The 18,128-nt window shown below is 41.2% G+C and overlaps 1 protein-coding gene across 1 annotated transcript in view; it reads left to right on the top strand.

The window, feature by feature from the left end:
* Window positions 1-18,128, top strand: part of LOC150085497 (uncharacterized) — a 333,972-nt gene that overhangs the window by 94,272 nt on the left and 221,572 nt on the right. The window contains exon 3 of the mRNA XM_090373297.1: window positions 4,802-4,828. Coding sequence (XP_090229423.1) covers window positions 4,802-4,828 — 27 coding nt within the window. The remainder of the gene's footprint in view (window positions 1-4,801; window positions 4,829-18,128) is intronic.

Raw genomic sequence — 18,128 nt, 5'->3', positions numbered from 1 at the left:
GAGAAGTGTCAGGCACTTTGTATTTGCAGACTTCTCCTATTTTCTCAAGTTCTGACAAACTGATAGAACAAAATCATGAACAAACCAATTGCGAAATATATCTTTGTACATCCAAGCATTCTTTTGGGCTTTATAGATCACAGGTAAGTGCACAATTCCTTTAAAGGCCTGTGAGTGCTGAAATTTGCCAATCACCCAAAGCTTAATTTTATGCTGACCTTAACCATTAACACACATAAGAATGGTTACTCTTTCCTTATTAAGCATAATCCCTGTTGCATTTCTTTCTTGGTTTCCAGCCAAAGTTTTTGTGGGCAAACACTTCCAGTAAACTGCTGTTTCATCAGCATTATAAATTTGATTGGATGTAAGGTCATAGTCAGATACAATTTTTTTCAAACGTTGCACTATATTCTGTTGCTGCTTGTGTATCAGCTGACTGTCTTTCTCCAGCAATATCTAACTGTCTAATACCATGGCAAGTCTTAAAATTCCTAAGCCATCCATCCCTAAATGTGTACTCTGATTCAATGTTCATTTGCTCCTCAAAAGACCTTGCTTTCGTAATAAGCATCAGGGGCACCTCCGTAGCCAGGTGGGAAGGAGCAGCAGTGCGCAGCACACGCTTCTTGATTAGACCGGGGGTTCGAGCCCGTCACCACCAAATACGGAGGATGCGGAAAGGTCAAGGGAATGACCACCGCATATTTCAGGAGCAATATGGCCTTAGTTGCTAATGCTCCTAAAAACCAAATAACAAACAAACAAACATAAGCATCGGCCCAGAAATTGCCATACCTTCTGATCGTTTTAACAAAAATCATTCATACAACACTTTATCAAGTTTCTCTAATTTTGGTTAATGTAAACTTTTTCTCTCAGCAATTTTATATTGTAAGGCTCACACAAGGCTGTGAATTTTAGAATTTTATTCTTTGCCTTTTTTATATCATAAATTGTAGACTTTCCAATGTTATATGTTTCCATTAGAACAGCATTGCGCACACCACTTTCTAGTTTCTTAATTATTTCAAGTTTGTCACTCAATTTCAGCGTGGTTTTCTTTCTCTTCACACCATGAAGTTTATCTGTTTTAGGAGCCATTATTATGGGCTTGTAAATACATATGCTGTATATGGTAAATGGAAAGAGTAGGACAAAAATTATAGCGTTTGCACGGTTTGATTTCTCGTTTCAAAATGGCGATCGTGAGCTCGCTTGTTGTCGCTGGGCATCTGTGGTGCTCACACATGCGTGCATACACACAAAACTCCACTTAATTAAAAAAGTTTGTGAGTTTTCGAAAAGTCCGGATTTCTGGCATCCGGATTTTCGGACTTTTACTGTACAACACATTAATATTTATTATTAGTAATGTAGAATAATGCAAGGAAGCAAGTTCATACAGCATCAGCCAATAAAAAAAAGGGGAAGAAATGCCCACCTCATTTGACTATCCTCTATAAATATTTGTCATTTCGTCCTTAAATATTAGTTGCCCATGCGTCATAAAAACCAAACCAAACTTCCTGAAATATATTCAAACTACCTACTTCCACATCATTAGATGGTAGTTTGTTCGAACAATCAGTTGTTCTCTTGTTGAAAGCAAATTTTTGCATATCTGTCCTGCAGTCATCTTTTTTTTCAAGTTAAGTTTGCCTCCTTATGTGTGTTGTCTGAGAAAGAATGAGGATGTATTTAGTTTATTGAATTCATTTAAAGCTTTAAAAACTTCAATCAAGTGCATAGTTTTCAAGTGCTGCAGTTTGCAGAACTAAATTTTTTTGTGGTAAGAGTACCCTTTTTTGTTCTCGACTAATCTGCACATGTTCCAAAAGACCCACATCCTTCTTAAAATGAGGCTTTCAGACTTGTATACAGTACTCAAGATGAGGCCTAACCATTGCCTTATACAATGGGATAATAACTGGCAAATTTCCTGTATCACTGACAAAACACCATGAGCTGTCCCGATAGCTTGTCTGCACTGCTCAGAAAAGTTCATGTCAGACTGTACAATTACCCCTAAATCTCTTTTGTTCTCCACCACCAAGTGGTATTATTTGTCCTTTTAATCACAGACACCTTATCATGTATGATAAGCCGACCGGGCTAGCCGGGTGGGTAAAGTGCCTGCCTGGCAACCCAAAGGTCGCGGGTTCGATTCCCGCCTCGGGCTTGGATCAAAGTACTGCAAAAACCTTGGGAGGTGCATTATGGCCACAGAAGCCTATGCGCCAACAACTACTAAAAAAAAAAAAATGTATGATAAGGTAAGAATGGGGATATTTGATTCATTCATAATAAAAATAATGTATGCATTATGTATAAAAGGAATGGCAATAAATTTCCTGGACTTGTGCTGTTGTGGTCATGTTCAATGAATTTGAAAATAAGTCGAAGTGCCATGTTGTAGTTCAAATTTCTTCCAACAGATGGTGGTACAGAGATTGTCCAGTAGGCTGATAGGGTGCAAGTACCCTAGATCTCTTTCTTGCCAACCAGTTTTTTTAGTAGCATTAACATTCTGTATCACAATTTTGCAATGGAGAATGAACGAACATTAAATTTTGCTTTAAACTGGGAAAATCTGCAGCAGAAACATATGAAATGTTAAAAACTGTTTATGGTGATGAAATGTTAAGGCATATGATGTGTTTGAATAAGTGGTTCAAAGACAGATGTAAGGATGTTTGCAATGACCCAAAAAGTGGATATCAGTCAGCCTCACAAAATGAGGACAGAGTTGCAAAAGTTCGGGAAATTGTGGCAGGAGCTCGTTCTTTGGCCCTCAGAATGATGGCTGACCAGTTGGATATGAATAAGGAGAAGATTCAATAAATTCTGCATTAAGATTTAGAAAAAAAAAGGAAGGTCTGTGAAAAATTTGTGTTTCACAGCATCGTGGATGAGCAGAAGCAACAGAGAGTGTCATCATGTGAAGACTTCATCCAGACTTGTCAAGACAATTATAATTTCCTTGACTGTATTGTCACTGGAGATGAATTAGGACATTCAGTATGACCCAGAGATGAAACATCAGAGCATGCAGTGGACTGCAGAAGTCCAGGATCAAGATGATGCTGAACATATTTTTTGACAAACAGGATGTGATTCACAAGAAATTTGTACCCAAAGAGGAGACAGTCAATGCTACATTCTACATACAGGTTCTTCAAAGACTATTAAAGCACATTTCTAGGTGCAGCCAAAATTTGAGAGAAAGGCAACTGGTTCCTCTTGCAACTGGTTCCAAGTAAGTAAATGTAAAGTATTCTCTTTATATTTTTCTAAAATGCCCCCCATCCATTCCACACTTATGAAGACATTTCTAATGAAACATGGTATTATACAGATAAACTATTTGCCCTACTCTCCCAATCTAGCACCAGCAAACTCTTCTTTTCTCCTAAGGTGAAAACTGCCATCAAAGGAAAGAGATTTCAGGATGCTAATGACATAAATAAAAAAAAAACTTAAAACAGAAAGTTTAGAATAGTGTAATAAGTGCATTCAATCAAGTGGTGATTACTTTGAATAAAAATAAAACAATTTTGTGCCTTTTCACTTTATCCTCTTTTTATTACACCATTCTGAGAATTTTATTGCTACACCTTGTGTGTGTGTGTGCAGGAAATTGTACAAGAACTTCTGGTACTACTTCTGGATTATGTAACTAACTCTAGATTAGTTACATCATCATCTTACAGTGGATGCTGCTTATTATCATCTCAAATATTAATATATTTTTGCTGTGACTGATTGATAATAGTATCCGATGAAACAATGCACCTGTTCGGCATTGTTTATTGATGCAGAGTAGAAATGGGTACATAAAAAGGTGAAGTAACCAGAAAGAAATCATGAAAATCAAGCAACATAAAATACTTCAACTGTTCATTATTTCTTTGAGAAAGTCATTAATAAAAATGTAATTGTCTTAGTGTTTCTCGAAATTCATACAAACATTAAAAACAAATAAAAAAAATATTAATATCAAGAATTAGGTGCCTCCATAGCCAGGTGGGCAGGAGCAGTAGTGCATAGCATACGCTTCTTGATTAGACTGGGGTTCGATCCCGTACCCACCAAATACGGGGGATGTGGCAGGTCAGGGAATGACCACCGCATATTCCTACCTGCATAAAGGGTGAGGGTTGGTGTCAGGAAGGGCATGTGGCCGTAAAAATTGCATGCCAAAACAATAAAAACGCTGACCCCATATAATAATGGTAAAAGGCGAGGATAAAAAAAAAAAAAAAAAAAAAATAATATCAAGAATTAGAAAGATTAATGTTCTAAACAGTCAAATTGGTAGTCCAGATACAGTACTTTCTTTCACAGGGTAACGAACTGATAGCCATATGACTGTAGGAAGCAATAGCAGTAATTAGACATGCAACATGTGTGAGTTCAAGAACAAATCAGGATATTATGTAATCACTTCCACTCTACATGCATAAACCAGGATAACAAAAATGGAAGCAATAATTAAAATAAACGTTTTTTTCTATATCTTAGTATATGTCTGATTGGAACTTCATAAAAGTGATAACATTATCCTGATCACGATAAGTGATGTGCAGCATATTTGTTTTTTATAAGTTTTATCTACAAAATATAGATAATATGTAAACATTTATCTTCTTAAAAGACAGCAGTGGGCACACATCAGGTAGGCACGGTAGCTTCATAACAGCTACCGTGCCTACCTGATTTCTTTTAATTTTTCTTTAGATAAAGGTATATTTACTTAGTAAAATATAACGATAATCCAATTTTTTTTTTTTTTTTTCAGTTCTGACAAGGCTATTCATTTCTCCAAGTAAGTAAATATAAAGTATTCTCTTTATATTTTTCTAAAAGAAGATTCATTTTACAGGGAATTCCAAAAGTGACTTAGGCCAAAACGTAAAAACTTATTTTTTTACAAAGAAAAGTTTGATGAATTATGTTTTGTTTAGAGGGTCTGTCATTTTAAAAGTACAAGCATCATTTTATGTACACTTTTATAGATATAATTTTATATACAAAAGAAATCAATAATTATATGATATTCATGCTCTAATGAATTGATCGAGACTACACTATTATATCACGGTAGACTTAAGTAATTTATTGCTGAAATGCTACAATACTGAACAATTGAAACACCTCGGTGCCAGACACTTAAACAATTCTGACTACATTTCGGGACCTCGCTGTTTCCCCGTCTTCATGCCTGTGGTGTTAGAACATTGGTTTGAAATCCAAATTCTACAAAGTTTTACAAATTCTATTAATAATAATAATCTAATTTTGTTAAATAATTAATTAAATTGAAGTTACAGAAGTTAGCAATGTGGTTATTGTTGCTTAGTTTTAACTTCGGACATTTGGGTTATAGACTGTTTCTTTATGGGCAATTTGTTAATATTTGACACTATTATAAGTATTAATTCCAGTAGTTACAATATACACTGTACAATATACAATTTGCAATGATTAGCATATCTACAATAATTACAATTAAATTAATTAATATAGTTGGATGGAAATCCATGTAGTTACTTTTCAAAATTAGGTTGGAAGAGCTTACCTGTTTATGTGATTCTTGGAGTGGAGTTTCCTGGGGAGAGCTTGGATTGGATAGAGCAAGGGGTTTATAGGTTAGAGTTGATTTTTAGTGTAGCCAACAGGAGCTTATTATGGGGCATATATTATTATTCTGGCAGTTTCTGGGTGTGCTGGTGGTGAAGTTTAAGATTGGAGAGTAAATCTTTGGATTTAGTTGTTTAGGGTAGTTGGAATATTCTTTTTGCTGCGACTTTCAGGATTTCTTATTGGAACTCATTGTAATAGGTACCGTGGAAGTTGACTTCTTGTTTATTGCTGAGCTTCTGAAACATTTTATGAAGTAGGCTTCCATAAATGTTCTTCTGGAGTATGATGAATCTGTCAAAAGTACTAAGGTATTGGTAAATTCCCAAATACTTCTGCATGAAAGGGTGTATGTGCAGCTTGTTTTGGACTTGTGGATTCTGTTGTGTTTCTTTGTATTCTTTTCTTTAGTCTTCGATTCACCGATGTAGAGGTTGAGTTACAGGAATATTAGATATAGTACATTGGGCCTCTAGGGTGTAGATGGTTGATGTTGATTCTTGGAAAGCTTTTGTTTTAGGGATTGGGTTCCTGCATAGAATGTAGGCACATTGTGGGTTTTTGTTGTTCTTGCTATAATACTGCTAATTCCTAGAATGTATGGTGTGTTGAACTGGTTCTTTGGTTTTTTCTTCTTTCTTCTGTGGTGGGTTGAAGCTATTATTGAGAGTTGTGTTGATGATTCAGTCTGTTAATGTTGGAGGATATTGGCTCTTCATAGTTATTGCTTTTGTGATTGCGATTTTCTGTTCCAGTAATTCTGGTTGGCTGCAAATACATTGGGCCCTGTTAACATTGGTCCTGATGATGGCTATTTTGGTTGAGAAGTGATGTGGTGACCTGAAGTTTAGGATGCATCCTGTGTGCATGGACTTCCCATGTACTGCCTTATCTAGATTGTCCAAGGTTCTTGAGATGAGGATGTCTAGGAATGGAAGTTGTTTTCTTCTATTTATATCTTGAATTTGGTTTTGTGGTGGAAGCTGTTGAGGTTATGATGGAAGTTGGAGAGGTAGTTTGTGTCCTGATTTAAAATGAGGAGGATGTCATCTGCATAACAATCCACAGTTTTCAGTTTTATGGGTTGTTTGGCCAAAAGGTTTCTTCAAAGTGACCGATAAAGGTTTCTGCCAGGAAGGGAGATAGGTGGTTGCCCATGCTGAGGTCTGAAATCTGGAGGAAGAATGATCTTTTGCAGTGCCAGATTAAGGTACGGGCTAACAGGGCTCCTGCTCGAGGTGCCATTCTTTAAAGGGTGCCAAAAACAGAAGAACAATGAGGCAAAAAAAAATTATATCTTCAGTAAAGGGTGCCAAAAAATCATTCTGCCTGGGGCATGGTAATACAGTGGACCCCTGCTTTATGATATTAATTCGTTCCAGAGACACCATCGTATTTTGAAAATATCGTAATGTGAACCCAATAACACACTGTTTTTTGATAATTTATTCCAAGTCTTCGGAAGTTGAAATTTTCGCTATATAACTAAGCTATTTATCTCTGTAAAAGGCGATTTTTATAATAGAAATTGTAATAGTTTTATATAGAATTTTTTTTTTTTTTCTTTTTATAGGAGCATTAGCAACTAAGGCCATATTGCTCCGAGAATATGCGGTGGTCATTCCCTGACCTTTCTGCATCCTCCTTATTTGGTGGTGATGGGCTTGAACCCCGGTCTAATCAAGAAGCGTGTGCTACGCACTGCTGCTCCTTCTCACCTGGCTACGGAGACACCTTTATATAGAACACCGAATACTGTATATTCCAGTGTATACCACACACCTTTTATCTAAAAATAACTTGCCCTAAAATTGTGGTGCGTCTTATACACTGGAATAAACAGTAGAGCATGATACAAATTTTAAAAAACAGAAAGAAAAAAGATAAAAAATGCTGATAGTGCCACACATTTTTACTTATCCCCCCCCCCCAAATGTTTAAAATGATAATTGATAATTATAAACATTAAAAAAAAACCAAAATTCGTAATTTTCATTTGACTTACATTGGAAAAGCTGTGTCAGTGGTGGTGTGGTGATGGAACTGGAAGAGAATCTTTTACTATCAAGATATCAGGACAACTTTCAGGATCTGGTGTTCTTTCTGATCGCTGCCTCTTGTACTTATGGTATAAAAACTGTCCAAAGTGATTTGCTTTCGACGCTTTCTCTGAAGGTACTTGAAATAACTTAACACCTGATCTTTAAATTTGCAGATCATCAATTCAGCGTTCCAGTATCTGGGTTTTTTCTTACTGTCCTCTTCACAATATCTCACACAGCAAACATGTCTTTAATTTCTTGAGTTGTTGCTACATGGTCATCCTCCTCATATTCCTCATCTCCACTGTCATGCTCGCCCATCTACTCTAATTCCTGGAGCTCCTCTGTTGTCATTCCCTTCCATGGTCCACAATTAACTCCTCCACATCTGCTGAATCAATCTCTAGAGCCAAGGACTTACCAAGAGTGATAATTTCCTGCTCTAGAACATCTTCAAAATCATGGATGACTGAAGGCCATAAGTTCTTCCAGGCTGCATTGAGGCACCAAACTGAAACTTCATTCCAAGAACTGACAATCGTTTGTACACAGTCTAAGATGTTAAACCTGGTCTTGTTACACCACCAGAAGACACCCAACCTGCTTTTGATGACCTTTTGCTGTGATGCAGCTGCCTATTTCAACAGTCTCATAAAATTAGTAGAGCATCCTTGGATTCATGGGAGTATTCTGCAGACTGCAGATGTGAAAATGTATCCCCAATTCACAAAGGGGGGGGATCAAAGGGTGACACAAGTAATTACAGACTTGTTAATTTAACTTCTCTTCAGGGGAAATAACAGAGTCACTGGTTAAAGAAGCATTGCAGAATCAGTCTAGACAAGACTGCAGTTAGAATTCAGACACAGCATGGATTTGTTAAGGGGAAGTTTCTTTGGATACTACAATGTGGTCACAAAAGAACTGGATGCAAAAAATAACTTTGATATCATATACCTGGATTTCAGGAAAGCTTTTGATAATATTGCAAATGGAAGACTGCTGTACAAATTGGAGCAGTATAGAATTAAGGACAAGTTGCTGCTATGGATAAAGGGATGATTGAGTACAAAGTACAAAGTATGTTAAGGGTCAAACGGCACCAGGAATTTCTCCCATCTCCACGAGTGTTTGCTGTATCAAGGGACAGTACTCTGTCAAGACCAGAGATTTAAAAGTGTGTGGATCATGTGTTGTGTAGTATGTTGTGCCCATTGTTCTTCTGGCCTATTGGCCGTCGAGTCCCTGATGGGACCCGACGTTGTCCGTACTATGCCAATGAGGAGGCTGGCCAGGTGTACCTAGAAATTTATTATACTCTGGCAGGTCCCGCCGCCTAATTTCCTGGGATTTCAGCAGCTGGGTCTTATAGGGGGAAAAAAAAAAAAAAAAAAAAAAAAAAGATAATCGCGGTGGTATAATTGCAAAATCGCTATTACGAGATAGTATGTGGGGTTTGTTCCCCGAAATTACCATGGAGTTGTACGCTAAAATGACAAGTTCTAGAGGCCTAATGGAGCAGGCAATAATTTTGGTGCTAATTTAAATTTGGATGCGTGGGGCTTTCGCGGTGTATAGTCAAAGAGGGGTAGGTAGACTGAAGGCTGGAGCGAAGAAAGAGAAATAAGGGGCCGATAGGGTAGATGGCCCCTGCAGTCAGTGGGGCATGCCCATGCCCCCAGCAGAGGGAAAGGGGGACGGCTGGAGGAGGAGAAGACAGAGACCCCCCCCCCCCGCACGCCAAGGAATAGGAATGAAAGCAGGCTGGTCAAGGTTACCAGCCCAGATCGCCGTATGGCTTGGTGGCAGCAATGTGCTGCAGTCATTTCTCTGAGCCCTTGCATGCTAGTCCTGTTGTCTTGATCAGGTTGTCAAATGCCTGTGCTTGATGAGGTTGTCTAATCGGGTTGTCACTGTGATTTCTTTTTTTATTATTTTTATTTATTTATTTGTTTATTTTATTTTATTTATTTATTTATTATTTTTTTTTTTTTAGTTGGTCACTTCCAGGTCAGGTCAGGTCCGGGCCAGTTACCTTATTCATGTCATGTTCATGTATTGAATGAGATTGTCACGTCAGGTGGATACATCTGTCGGTAGTCATAGAGATTGTGACTTCAGGTAGACTCAGTTGTGAGGTTTAATTCCTTGGTTGTTTCACCCTGGTGTCAGTTCATCATCTGGGAAGGTTTCCGTGGTTGTGTAGACATTCTGCTGGTCTGCATGGCATGGTTGTTTACTGCAGTGGTTGAGGCTGTGGGAGCGTCCTTCTCCTTGTGAAGAGGTCCTGGGTCAGCTGCGTGAATGTCTTGTATGTGTTACCTTCAGTTATGGCGAGTTCTTCTTGATTACGGAGGTTAAGCTGTGTTCTAGTAATGAACCTGCAATAGAGGTCCTTATATAGTGGACAACTGTACATCAGGTGCTCCCGCGTTTCATGTTCACCACAGAGGCAATACGGTGTATCACTCAGTCCAAATCCTTGTAGTTTGTCTCTAATGGTCCTGTGTCCCGTCAGCAGGTAGGTGGTGTAGAGTCTTGGTGAGAGCCACGGTGGATAATTCGGGTATACCAGCCGTATGTTGGGTAGAAATTTCCTAGTTATTGCACCTTTGCTGGAGGTTTCTCAGCGGGCCTGCCAAGTTTGTTGGAGGTAAGCGGAGAGACGGTTCCTTTCTACTTTCGGATCATTTGACAGATCTATGGTGTAGTCGAGGCATGTTGCCGTTCTGCCTTTGGTCAGTTGATAGAGTAGCCCATGCTTAACAATCTCCAGGTCCAGCGGGAGGAATCCCGTTAGGGCCTGGAGTGCGTGGGCACTTACAGTGTTACATGCTCTTGAGATGGTTATGAGTATGTGTCGCTGCGTAGCCTCCAATTTTTTCCGGTTCACTGCAGTGGTAGCCTTGCGATACCATATTCCAGCAGCGTATGTAATCGCTGGAGGAAAATAGCTTTATATTAGAGGCTGAGGGTTTTTCTCCTCAAACCCCATTCCTTGCGTGTGATTTGCGCAAAAAGTGCGGAGTATCCTCTAATTTTCTTCCGTAAGTGCACTGTATGTGGTGTAAAGCTCAGGTTCTTGTCTAGTACGACTCCAAAGTGCTTTAATTTGGTGGTAAGCTTAATTGTGTTACCTTGTATCTTGATTTGAGGTGGTCGTCTGGTGTCTAGGGTTCCTTTTAATAATATAGATCTTGTCTTCGAGGATGAGATCTTCAAGTTATTGTTGTTAGCCCAGTCCTCTAGAGTTTCTATTGCTCTGTTGGTGGTGTTCTCTAGTTGTGCCCTAGATCCCCCAGGCAGCATCAGAGCCACATCATCCGCATAGGCTAGGGGAACGACATCGCCGAGTTCCAGGTTCAAAAAGCCGTCTAGAACCAAGTTCCATAGGAGTGGACCCAGGATTGAGCCCTGTGGGCATCCTCTGAATACTTCTCTTGTTACTGAACAATATGGTGCTCTGACTGTCACGAACCTATTCGACAGGTAGAATTTGATGACTTGATACAGATTTGATGGTAGGTTGGCCTTCCGGAGTCGGGCCAGGACGTTTGGCCACCATAAAGTGTCAAACGCCCCAGCAAAGTCTATTGCTATGATCAGAAAGTATTTCTGATCTGAGGTAGAGGCAGCATTAGTAATATTTTCCAGGTCATCCAAGGTTGAGCATCCCATCCTAAATCCATATTGTCGGGGTGACTGCAGGCCGGCTGCAGTGTAGTGGATCCCTATTCTGTTTCTTAATAAGTGCTCAAAGAGCTTGCTCAGGACTGATAACAGTGCTATGGGTCTGTATGAACCCGGAAGGTCCAATTGTTTGTTGGGACTTTTGGGAATGAGGCACAAGTTTGCAGTTTTCCAGGCCTGGGGGAACAGGCCTTCTTTGAGGCAGTGGTTGTATAGGTTAAGAAGCACCTCTGGAATGGTTTCGACGGCTTTCTTGACAGTCTCTGGCTCCAAAAGATCAGAACCAGGAGACTTCTTGTTTCTAATTCTCATGGCAGCTGTTTCCAGTTCAAGTTTGGTGAAAGGGTTTTCTGTTGCAGTCGTGCAGTAGGTTTCATTGTCCGCACAGAGGGTTATCTGCTCTGGGGTAGAGGGGGCAAGATGGTCTTGAAACATGGTATCCATGATGTTAATAATTGTTTCCTGCCAGGTCCGGGTATAAGTACCCTGCCGTGTCCTCGTCGCTGGTATGGTCTCACCCCTGGGGAGTTTGTTTGTGGTTACTCTGTATACCACACCCCAGGGGTTATCATTACCAGTGGTAGAAACAAGGTGTTCCCAACTGCGCATCTTACGCTGGCATATGGTTGCCGTGTACAGGTTCATTGCATCTCGGAAGCTCTGTCTTAGTGCCTCCACTTCCGCTGTTGGCTGGGAGCGCCTTGCCCGCTGGAAGAGTTTCCTTCTCCTGTGCACCTCCTGCCTAAGCCTCTGTAGCTCTGGAGACCACCAGGGTACAGCCTCCCAGGGTTGGGTTTTTATTTTTAATAGAAGCTGCCAACATTTTTAATGTTGGCAGCTTCAGTGATGAGACCAGCGACCGTCATCTGGTGCTGATCCGGGCTGAGTCTAATGATGTTCAGCGATTGGGCTGCTGTGGTCAGTGTGGTTTGGAAGAGTGGCCAATCCGCCTTCTCTATGGCATATCTTGGCTGTGCCTGCTTCACTGCTTGGTGTCGACTAAGGGAGTGCTGGAGCTCAAACGTGATGGCCCTGTGGTCCGACGTGGTCCAGCTTTCTTGGACGGTCCACGATGTTAGGTGGCCAGCGAGGGATCTGGTAGCCAGAGAGACATCGATTGTGGCCTCCCCCATTGAACTAGAGAACGTTGCCAGATTGTTTGGCCGGTTGAGGACTGTGTATGGACTATTCGCTAAGTAGTCTTAAAGTTGTTGCCCGTTCTGTACTCCATATCTATCCGTGGTCACGCTGGGAACCTGCAATTCACATCCGCTCCCACAACAATTTTACTGTTTGGGAAGTCTGTTGGAGGCTCCTCAGATATCTGGTACTGGTAGTATATCTTCACCTGGGTGACAGTATAGCGATACCGCATAAATTCACCCAGGGGCATGATAATATGGGCACATGCAGCCCAGGATGTGCAGTAGTTGGTTAGTTTTGTTGCTGTTATATTTGGATTCCGAATCAATATGCCAGCCCAGGGTGTTTCTCTGTTATCCTGCACTATCTTATAGGCCAGGGGGATAACCCCTGACCTCCTTGCGATATGCATATGGCTCCTGGATGAGGAATATGTCGAGATTTTCCTCGTTTGCCTTCTTTGTGAGCTGCGCCGCTACTATTTTGGACCGTTGTGCATTCAGTTGTATGAATTTTACCCTGTTGATGTTATAGGATTTAGGGCGTGTGGCCATAATCTAGTCTCATTTGGAAAGTGCTCTTTGCTTTACAGTACACTGGACATTCGCTGTCCCTAACTGAGTGCTCTGCTGGTAGTTTATGGAATTTGCAATTTACACAGGTTGGCGGCTTGTCTTTATTCGGACACGTGTTGAAGTCGTGGCCACGTTCTGCACAGTGGCCACAAGTGGGTTGGGTTTGGGCACAGGTATGAGTGGTATGCCCAAACTGGCAACATCTGAAACACTTAGGGACAGCTTGTTATTGTTTGTTTGTTATTTGGTTTTTAGGAGCATTAGCAACTAAGGCCATATTGCTCCGGGGATATGCGGTGGCCATTCCCTAACCTTTCCGCATCCTCCGTATTTGGTGGTGACGGGCTCGAACCCCGGTTTAATCAAGAAGTGTGTGCTACGCACTGCTGCTCCTTCCCACCTGGCTACGGAGGCGCCTTTAGGGACAGCAATGTGTTCCCTAAAGCGGTGACTGCCCCAGTTTATAAACACTCTGTCGGTCTGGCTAAGCGTGACCCAGGCCGCTGGTGACAACTCGACGACCCAGTGGTATTTCCTGTTCTGGCTTTTGTCTTGAACTTGGGAATAATCAAGTTTGCGGGTTCTTCTTCCGGATGTACGTGCTGGAAGTTTCGGTAATACAGTTCCTCCTGGAGAGCAGTTGGTGTCAGATCATTGTCGAGGTTATATATATTCTGATGCTAGGTCCTTTGCGTCTAGGGTATAGGGCTTCAAGTCCGAGTGTTTGAATCTTCTCATTTTGTAGGATTTTTGTTGTGTCCTCTTTTGTTTGAGTCTCGATGATAATCCCTACGTTTCGGGTCTTCCTTACCGATTTTATTTTGGTATCTCTGAAGTCGTCTGCCAACTTTGTGACCACTAAATTTTTGACCTGCTCGCTGGTACTGTTTTCGTCTGTGGAGGTCGGACGCAGTATTACCAAATGTGGTGTTGGCAGGAGGGTCCTGCGTTTCATCGCTGTAGTCACAGTTGCAGTTGGGTCAGCAATCAGTTGGGTCCTCAGCGCTTGCACATATGAGGGAGCGCGCTATGGCATTTGGTCTGCTCCCACGGATTGGAAGGCCTCCAGTTTCGCTTTAGCAGTTTCGCACTCTATGTTGGTTTGTAGTAGGACTGTCTCCAGCTTTGTCCAGATGGACACTATTTTTCCTCGAAGTCCAGTAGGTTATTCTGTAGCTGGTATCTTTCAGGAGGTTCTCTAACATTGTTCTGAGAGAGAGGGTCTTTTCCAGTACCGTCCCCTCTGGGAGAGTCGGATCTAGCGACTATGTTGTCATCCTACTTTACATTGTTGGTATTTTCTACTTGAGAGCAGAGGATGTTCTGACTTCCTCTTGTGCCTTGCTGGCTTCTTGTCTCTCTGTCGCTCTGTTCGACGACCTGTTTTTTATTATTTTTCCGCTTGGGTGCAGAGTTCGTTTCCTCTGTACTGTATACTCAAGCTGCACAGTTTCCAATAGAATACTGCCTGCTGTTTCCTGCGGAGCAGTGTTTATTTGGGCGGTGTTGCTATCAGTATCTTGTGGCATCTTGAACTAAAGTTCGGATTACCAAGCTATTTCAGATAAACGAATGTAATGCGTACCGTTGTGGAAAATGTTTCACAAGATTGCAAATGGTGTTGACTACAAGTTTGTAGCACAAGTCCAAGCCGAGATATGGCGTGTCAAAGTTTCAGCTCACCCCCACAGGTAACTGAGGAGAGGGGAAGAACACCAGGGAGCTGGGGAACTACCTTTAGTAGGTTTTCAGTCAACAAATACGATGGTGATGTTATTTCTGTCTATGGTGCATGGTTATCAATCACGTCTTTAACATTTTAGGTTCCACGTGAGGTGGGTGGTGGGGAAAGCACATTAGAAATTTAGAAATCATTGTTCAGTAACTATAGTGGTAATGAACTTCTTCCGTTTGATGACTAGAGGAGAAAGTATGCAGCAGTGGGTGGGAGTGGGAAAGAAACAATCACTAACCCTGTCGCCACTTGACCATGCCAGGAGCTTAAGTGATGTGTTGCCTTAAGCAGAATATCACTGGGTTCGGCTGCGTGGAATGAACATTAAGCCCGCTGTTTGTTTCGACTCTTAATTAACTGGAATATTAATGCTTAAAATTTAGGTTAAACATATTTTCCTTAGCAGCCACTACAGGTTCTAGTTCTCATAAGCTTTCTATTAAATTGTGATTCAATATATAACACAGGGGTCACCCTCCCCATTCAAGAGTGCAGTTCAACCGCGGTGGCAGGGAAATAAGTGGAATGCCACTCTCCAACGCTAGAACAATGCCACCATGGTGAACTGACACATTTTTGCCAGCGTTGAATCAAAAATGAGTTGAAATACACTATCTCACCCAATAAAACTGAAAACAAATCTCACCACTGTGATCCACTGATGTAGGTAAATCCTTGAGTACACAATTTAATTACCATATTAAACTTAAAACGCATAATCCAGACATATTTTCACGTAATGATGAACAGCACGTGTGAGTAAGAAGTCGGCCATTTTGGCGATGGATGATTGAGTAGGAGAAGACAGAGAGTGGTAATTAATGGACACTGCTTTTTGTGGATTAATGTAATTAGTAGAGTCCCCCAGGGTTTGGTGTTAGGCCATTGTTGTTTTCTGTATTTATCAATGATATTGATGAAGGTATATCAGGCTTAACGTCCAAGTTTGCAGACGATATGAAGGTTGGCAGGATTGTTAATGACAGTATGCCACTGCAACAGGATCTAGAAAAGTTGGGCAGATGGGTAACTGAAGTTTAACATTGACAAATACAAAGTGCTGCATACGGGTAGCCGTAACCCCAGAGTAACGTACCAATTGTGCAGCACTACACTCAGGTTAGTGGAGAATGAAAAAGACCAGAGGGTAATTGTGCAATCAGATATGAAGTTTTCTGAACAGTGCAGACATGCTGCCAAAGCAGCTCATGGGATCTTGTCAATGGTATACAGGAATTTTGCTAGCAGGGATAAGGAGGTGATTATCCTTTTGTATAAGTAATGGTCAGGTCACACCTTGAGTACTGTATACAAGTCGGGAGGCCTCATTTTAAGAAGGATGTAGAGCTGCTGAAACAAGTACAGAGAAGGGCAACAAGATCTGCGAGGAGAACAAAGGGGTGGCTCTTACCAAGAAAGGCTTCAGTTTTGCAAATTGCAGCATCTGGAAAGTAGGCACCTGCGAAGTGATCTGATTGAGGTGTATAAGCCTTGAACGGGTTGAGCAGGCTCAATTGGCCTAAATGGTTGTCAACAGGCCTAAATGGTTGTCAGATGAACTAATGAGACATGTGGCAGAGAAGAAAAATGCATGGGATACATACAAATTAATGGGTGACATGGAAGCCTATGATAGATATAAGTTGGTCTGTAACCAAGTCACAAAGGAGATTAGGCAGGCAAAGGCAGACTATGAAAAATCCTTGGCGAAGGATGCAAAGAAAAACAGAAAAGAGTTCTTTACATACTTGAACTCGAAAAGGAAAGGGATGAATCAGATTGGTCCACTGGATATTGATGGTTCAACAGTTGAGGATCCTGCTCAGGTGGCTAACAATCTAAACGAGTATTTTGCATCTACATTCACGCATGAGGAGTTATTCAGGAAGGAGAATGATGTAGGTAAAGTAAACATTGGCAGTGAGCTGGATGATTTTGTAATAACTGAGAGGAAAGTGGAGGAGAGATTGTTGAGGATAAACATAAAAAAGGCACCTGGGATGGATGGGATCTATCCAGTTATATTAAAGGAGGCAGCAAAGGAAGTATGCAAACCCCTAGCCATAATTATGAGAGCTTCTTTGGACTCAGGGGAGGTACCCATAGACTGGAGATGTGCAAATGTAACCCCAATTCACAAAGGAGGATCAAAGGCTGACACAAGTAATTATAGACCTGTTAGTTTAACTTCTGTTCCAGGTAAATTAATGGAGGCACTGGTTAAAGAAGCACTGCAGGATCATCTAGACAAGAATTCAGTTATAGCTCAGACGCAGCATGGTTTTGTTAAGGGCAGGTCTTGCCTGACCAATTTGATTGGATACTATGATGTAGTCACAAAAGAACTGGATGCAGGGAATAACTTTGATATTATATATTTGGATCTTAGAAAGGCTTTTGATACTGTTGCACATGGAAGACTGCTGCACAAATTGGAGCAGTGTGGCATTGGAGGCAAATTGCTGCTATGGATAAGGGGATGGTTGAGTGGCAGAAGACAGAGAGTGGTAATCAATGGACACTGCTCAACGTGGACTAATGTTATTAGTGGAGTTCCTCAAGGTTCAGTGTTGGGTCCGTTGTTGTTTTCGGTGTTTATGAATGATATTGATGATGGGATATCAAGTTTAATGTCCAAGTTTGCAGATGATACAAAGGTTGGCAGGGTCGTTAAGGACAATACTGACGCTATGCTGCTGCAACAGGATCTGGAAAGGTTGAACAGATGGGCTGAGAGGTGGCAAATGAGGTTTAACATCGACAAATGTAAAGTGCTGCATATGGGAAACAGTAACCCCAGAGCAACGTATCAACTCTGCGGTACTACACTGACAGTGGTGGAGAATGAAAAGGACCTGGGGGTAATTGTGCAGGCAGATATGAAGTTCTCTGAGCAGTGCAGACGAGCTGCAAGAGTAGCTCATGGTGTCTTGTCAATGATATACAGGAATTTTTCTAGCAGGGATAAGGAGGTGATTATTCCCTTGTATAAGGCAATGGTAAGGCCACATCTTGAGTACTGTATACAGGTCTGGAGGCCTCATTTCAAGAAGGATGTAGAGCTGCTGGAACGGGTACAGAGAAGGGCAACAAGATTAGTAAATGGAACAAAGGGTTGCTCTTACGAAGAAAGGCTTAAGTTTTGCAAATTACAGAGTTTGGAGACTAGGCACCGGCGAGGTGATCTGATAGAGGTGTATAAGGCTTTGAATGGTTTGAGCATGCTCAATGCCAATGGGATTCTTCATCTTTCTCAGAATAATCACCTCAGAGGGCATAAATTCAAATTGAGGAAGGACG

This window comes from Mastigoproctus giganteus, chromosome 5 (assembly GCF_048544385.1).
Source record: "Mastigoproctus giganteus isolate SK-2022 chromosome 5, ASM4854438v1, whole genome shotgun sequence".
Lineage (NCBI taxonomy): Eukaryota > Metazoa > Arthropoda > Arachnida > Uropygi > Thelyphonidae > Mastigoproctus > Mastigoproctus giganteus.
This window is presented reverse-complemented; position numbering and strand designations above follow the sequence as displayed.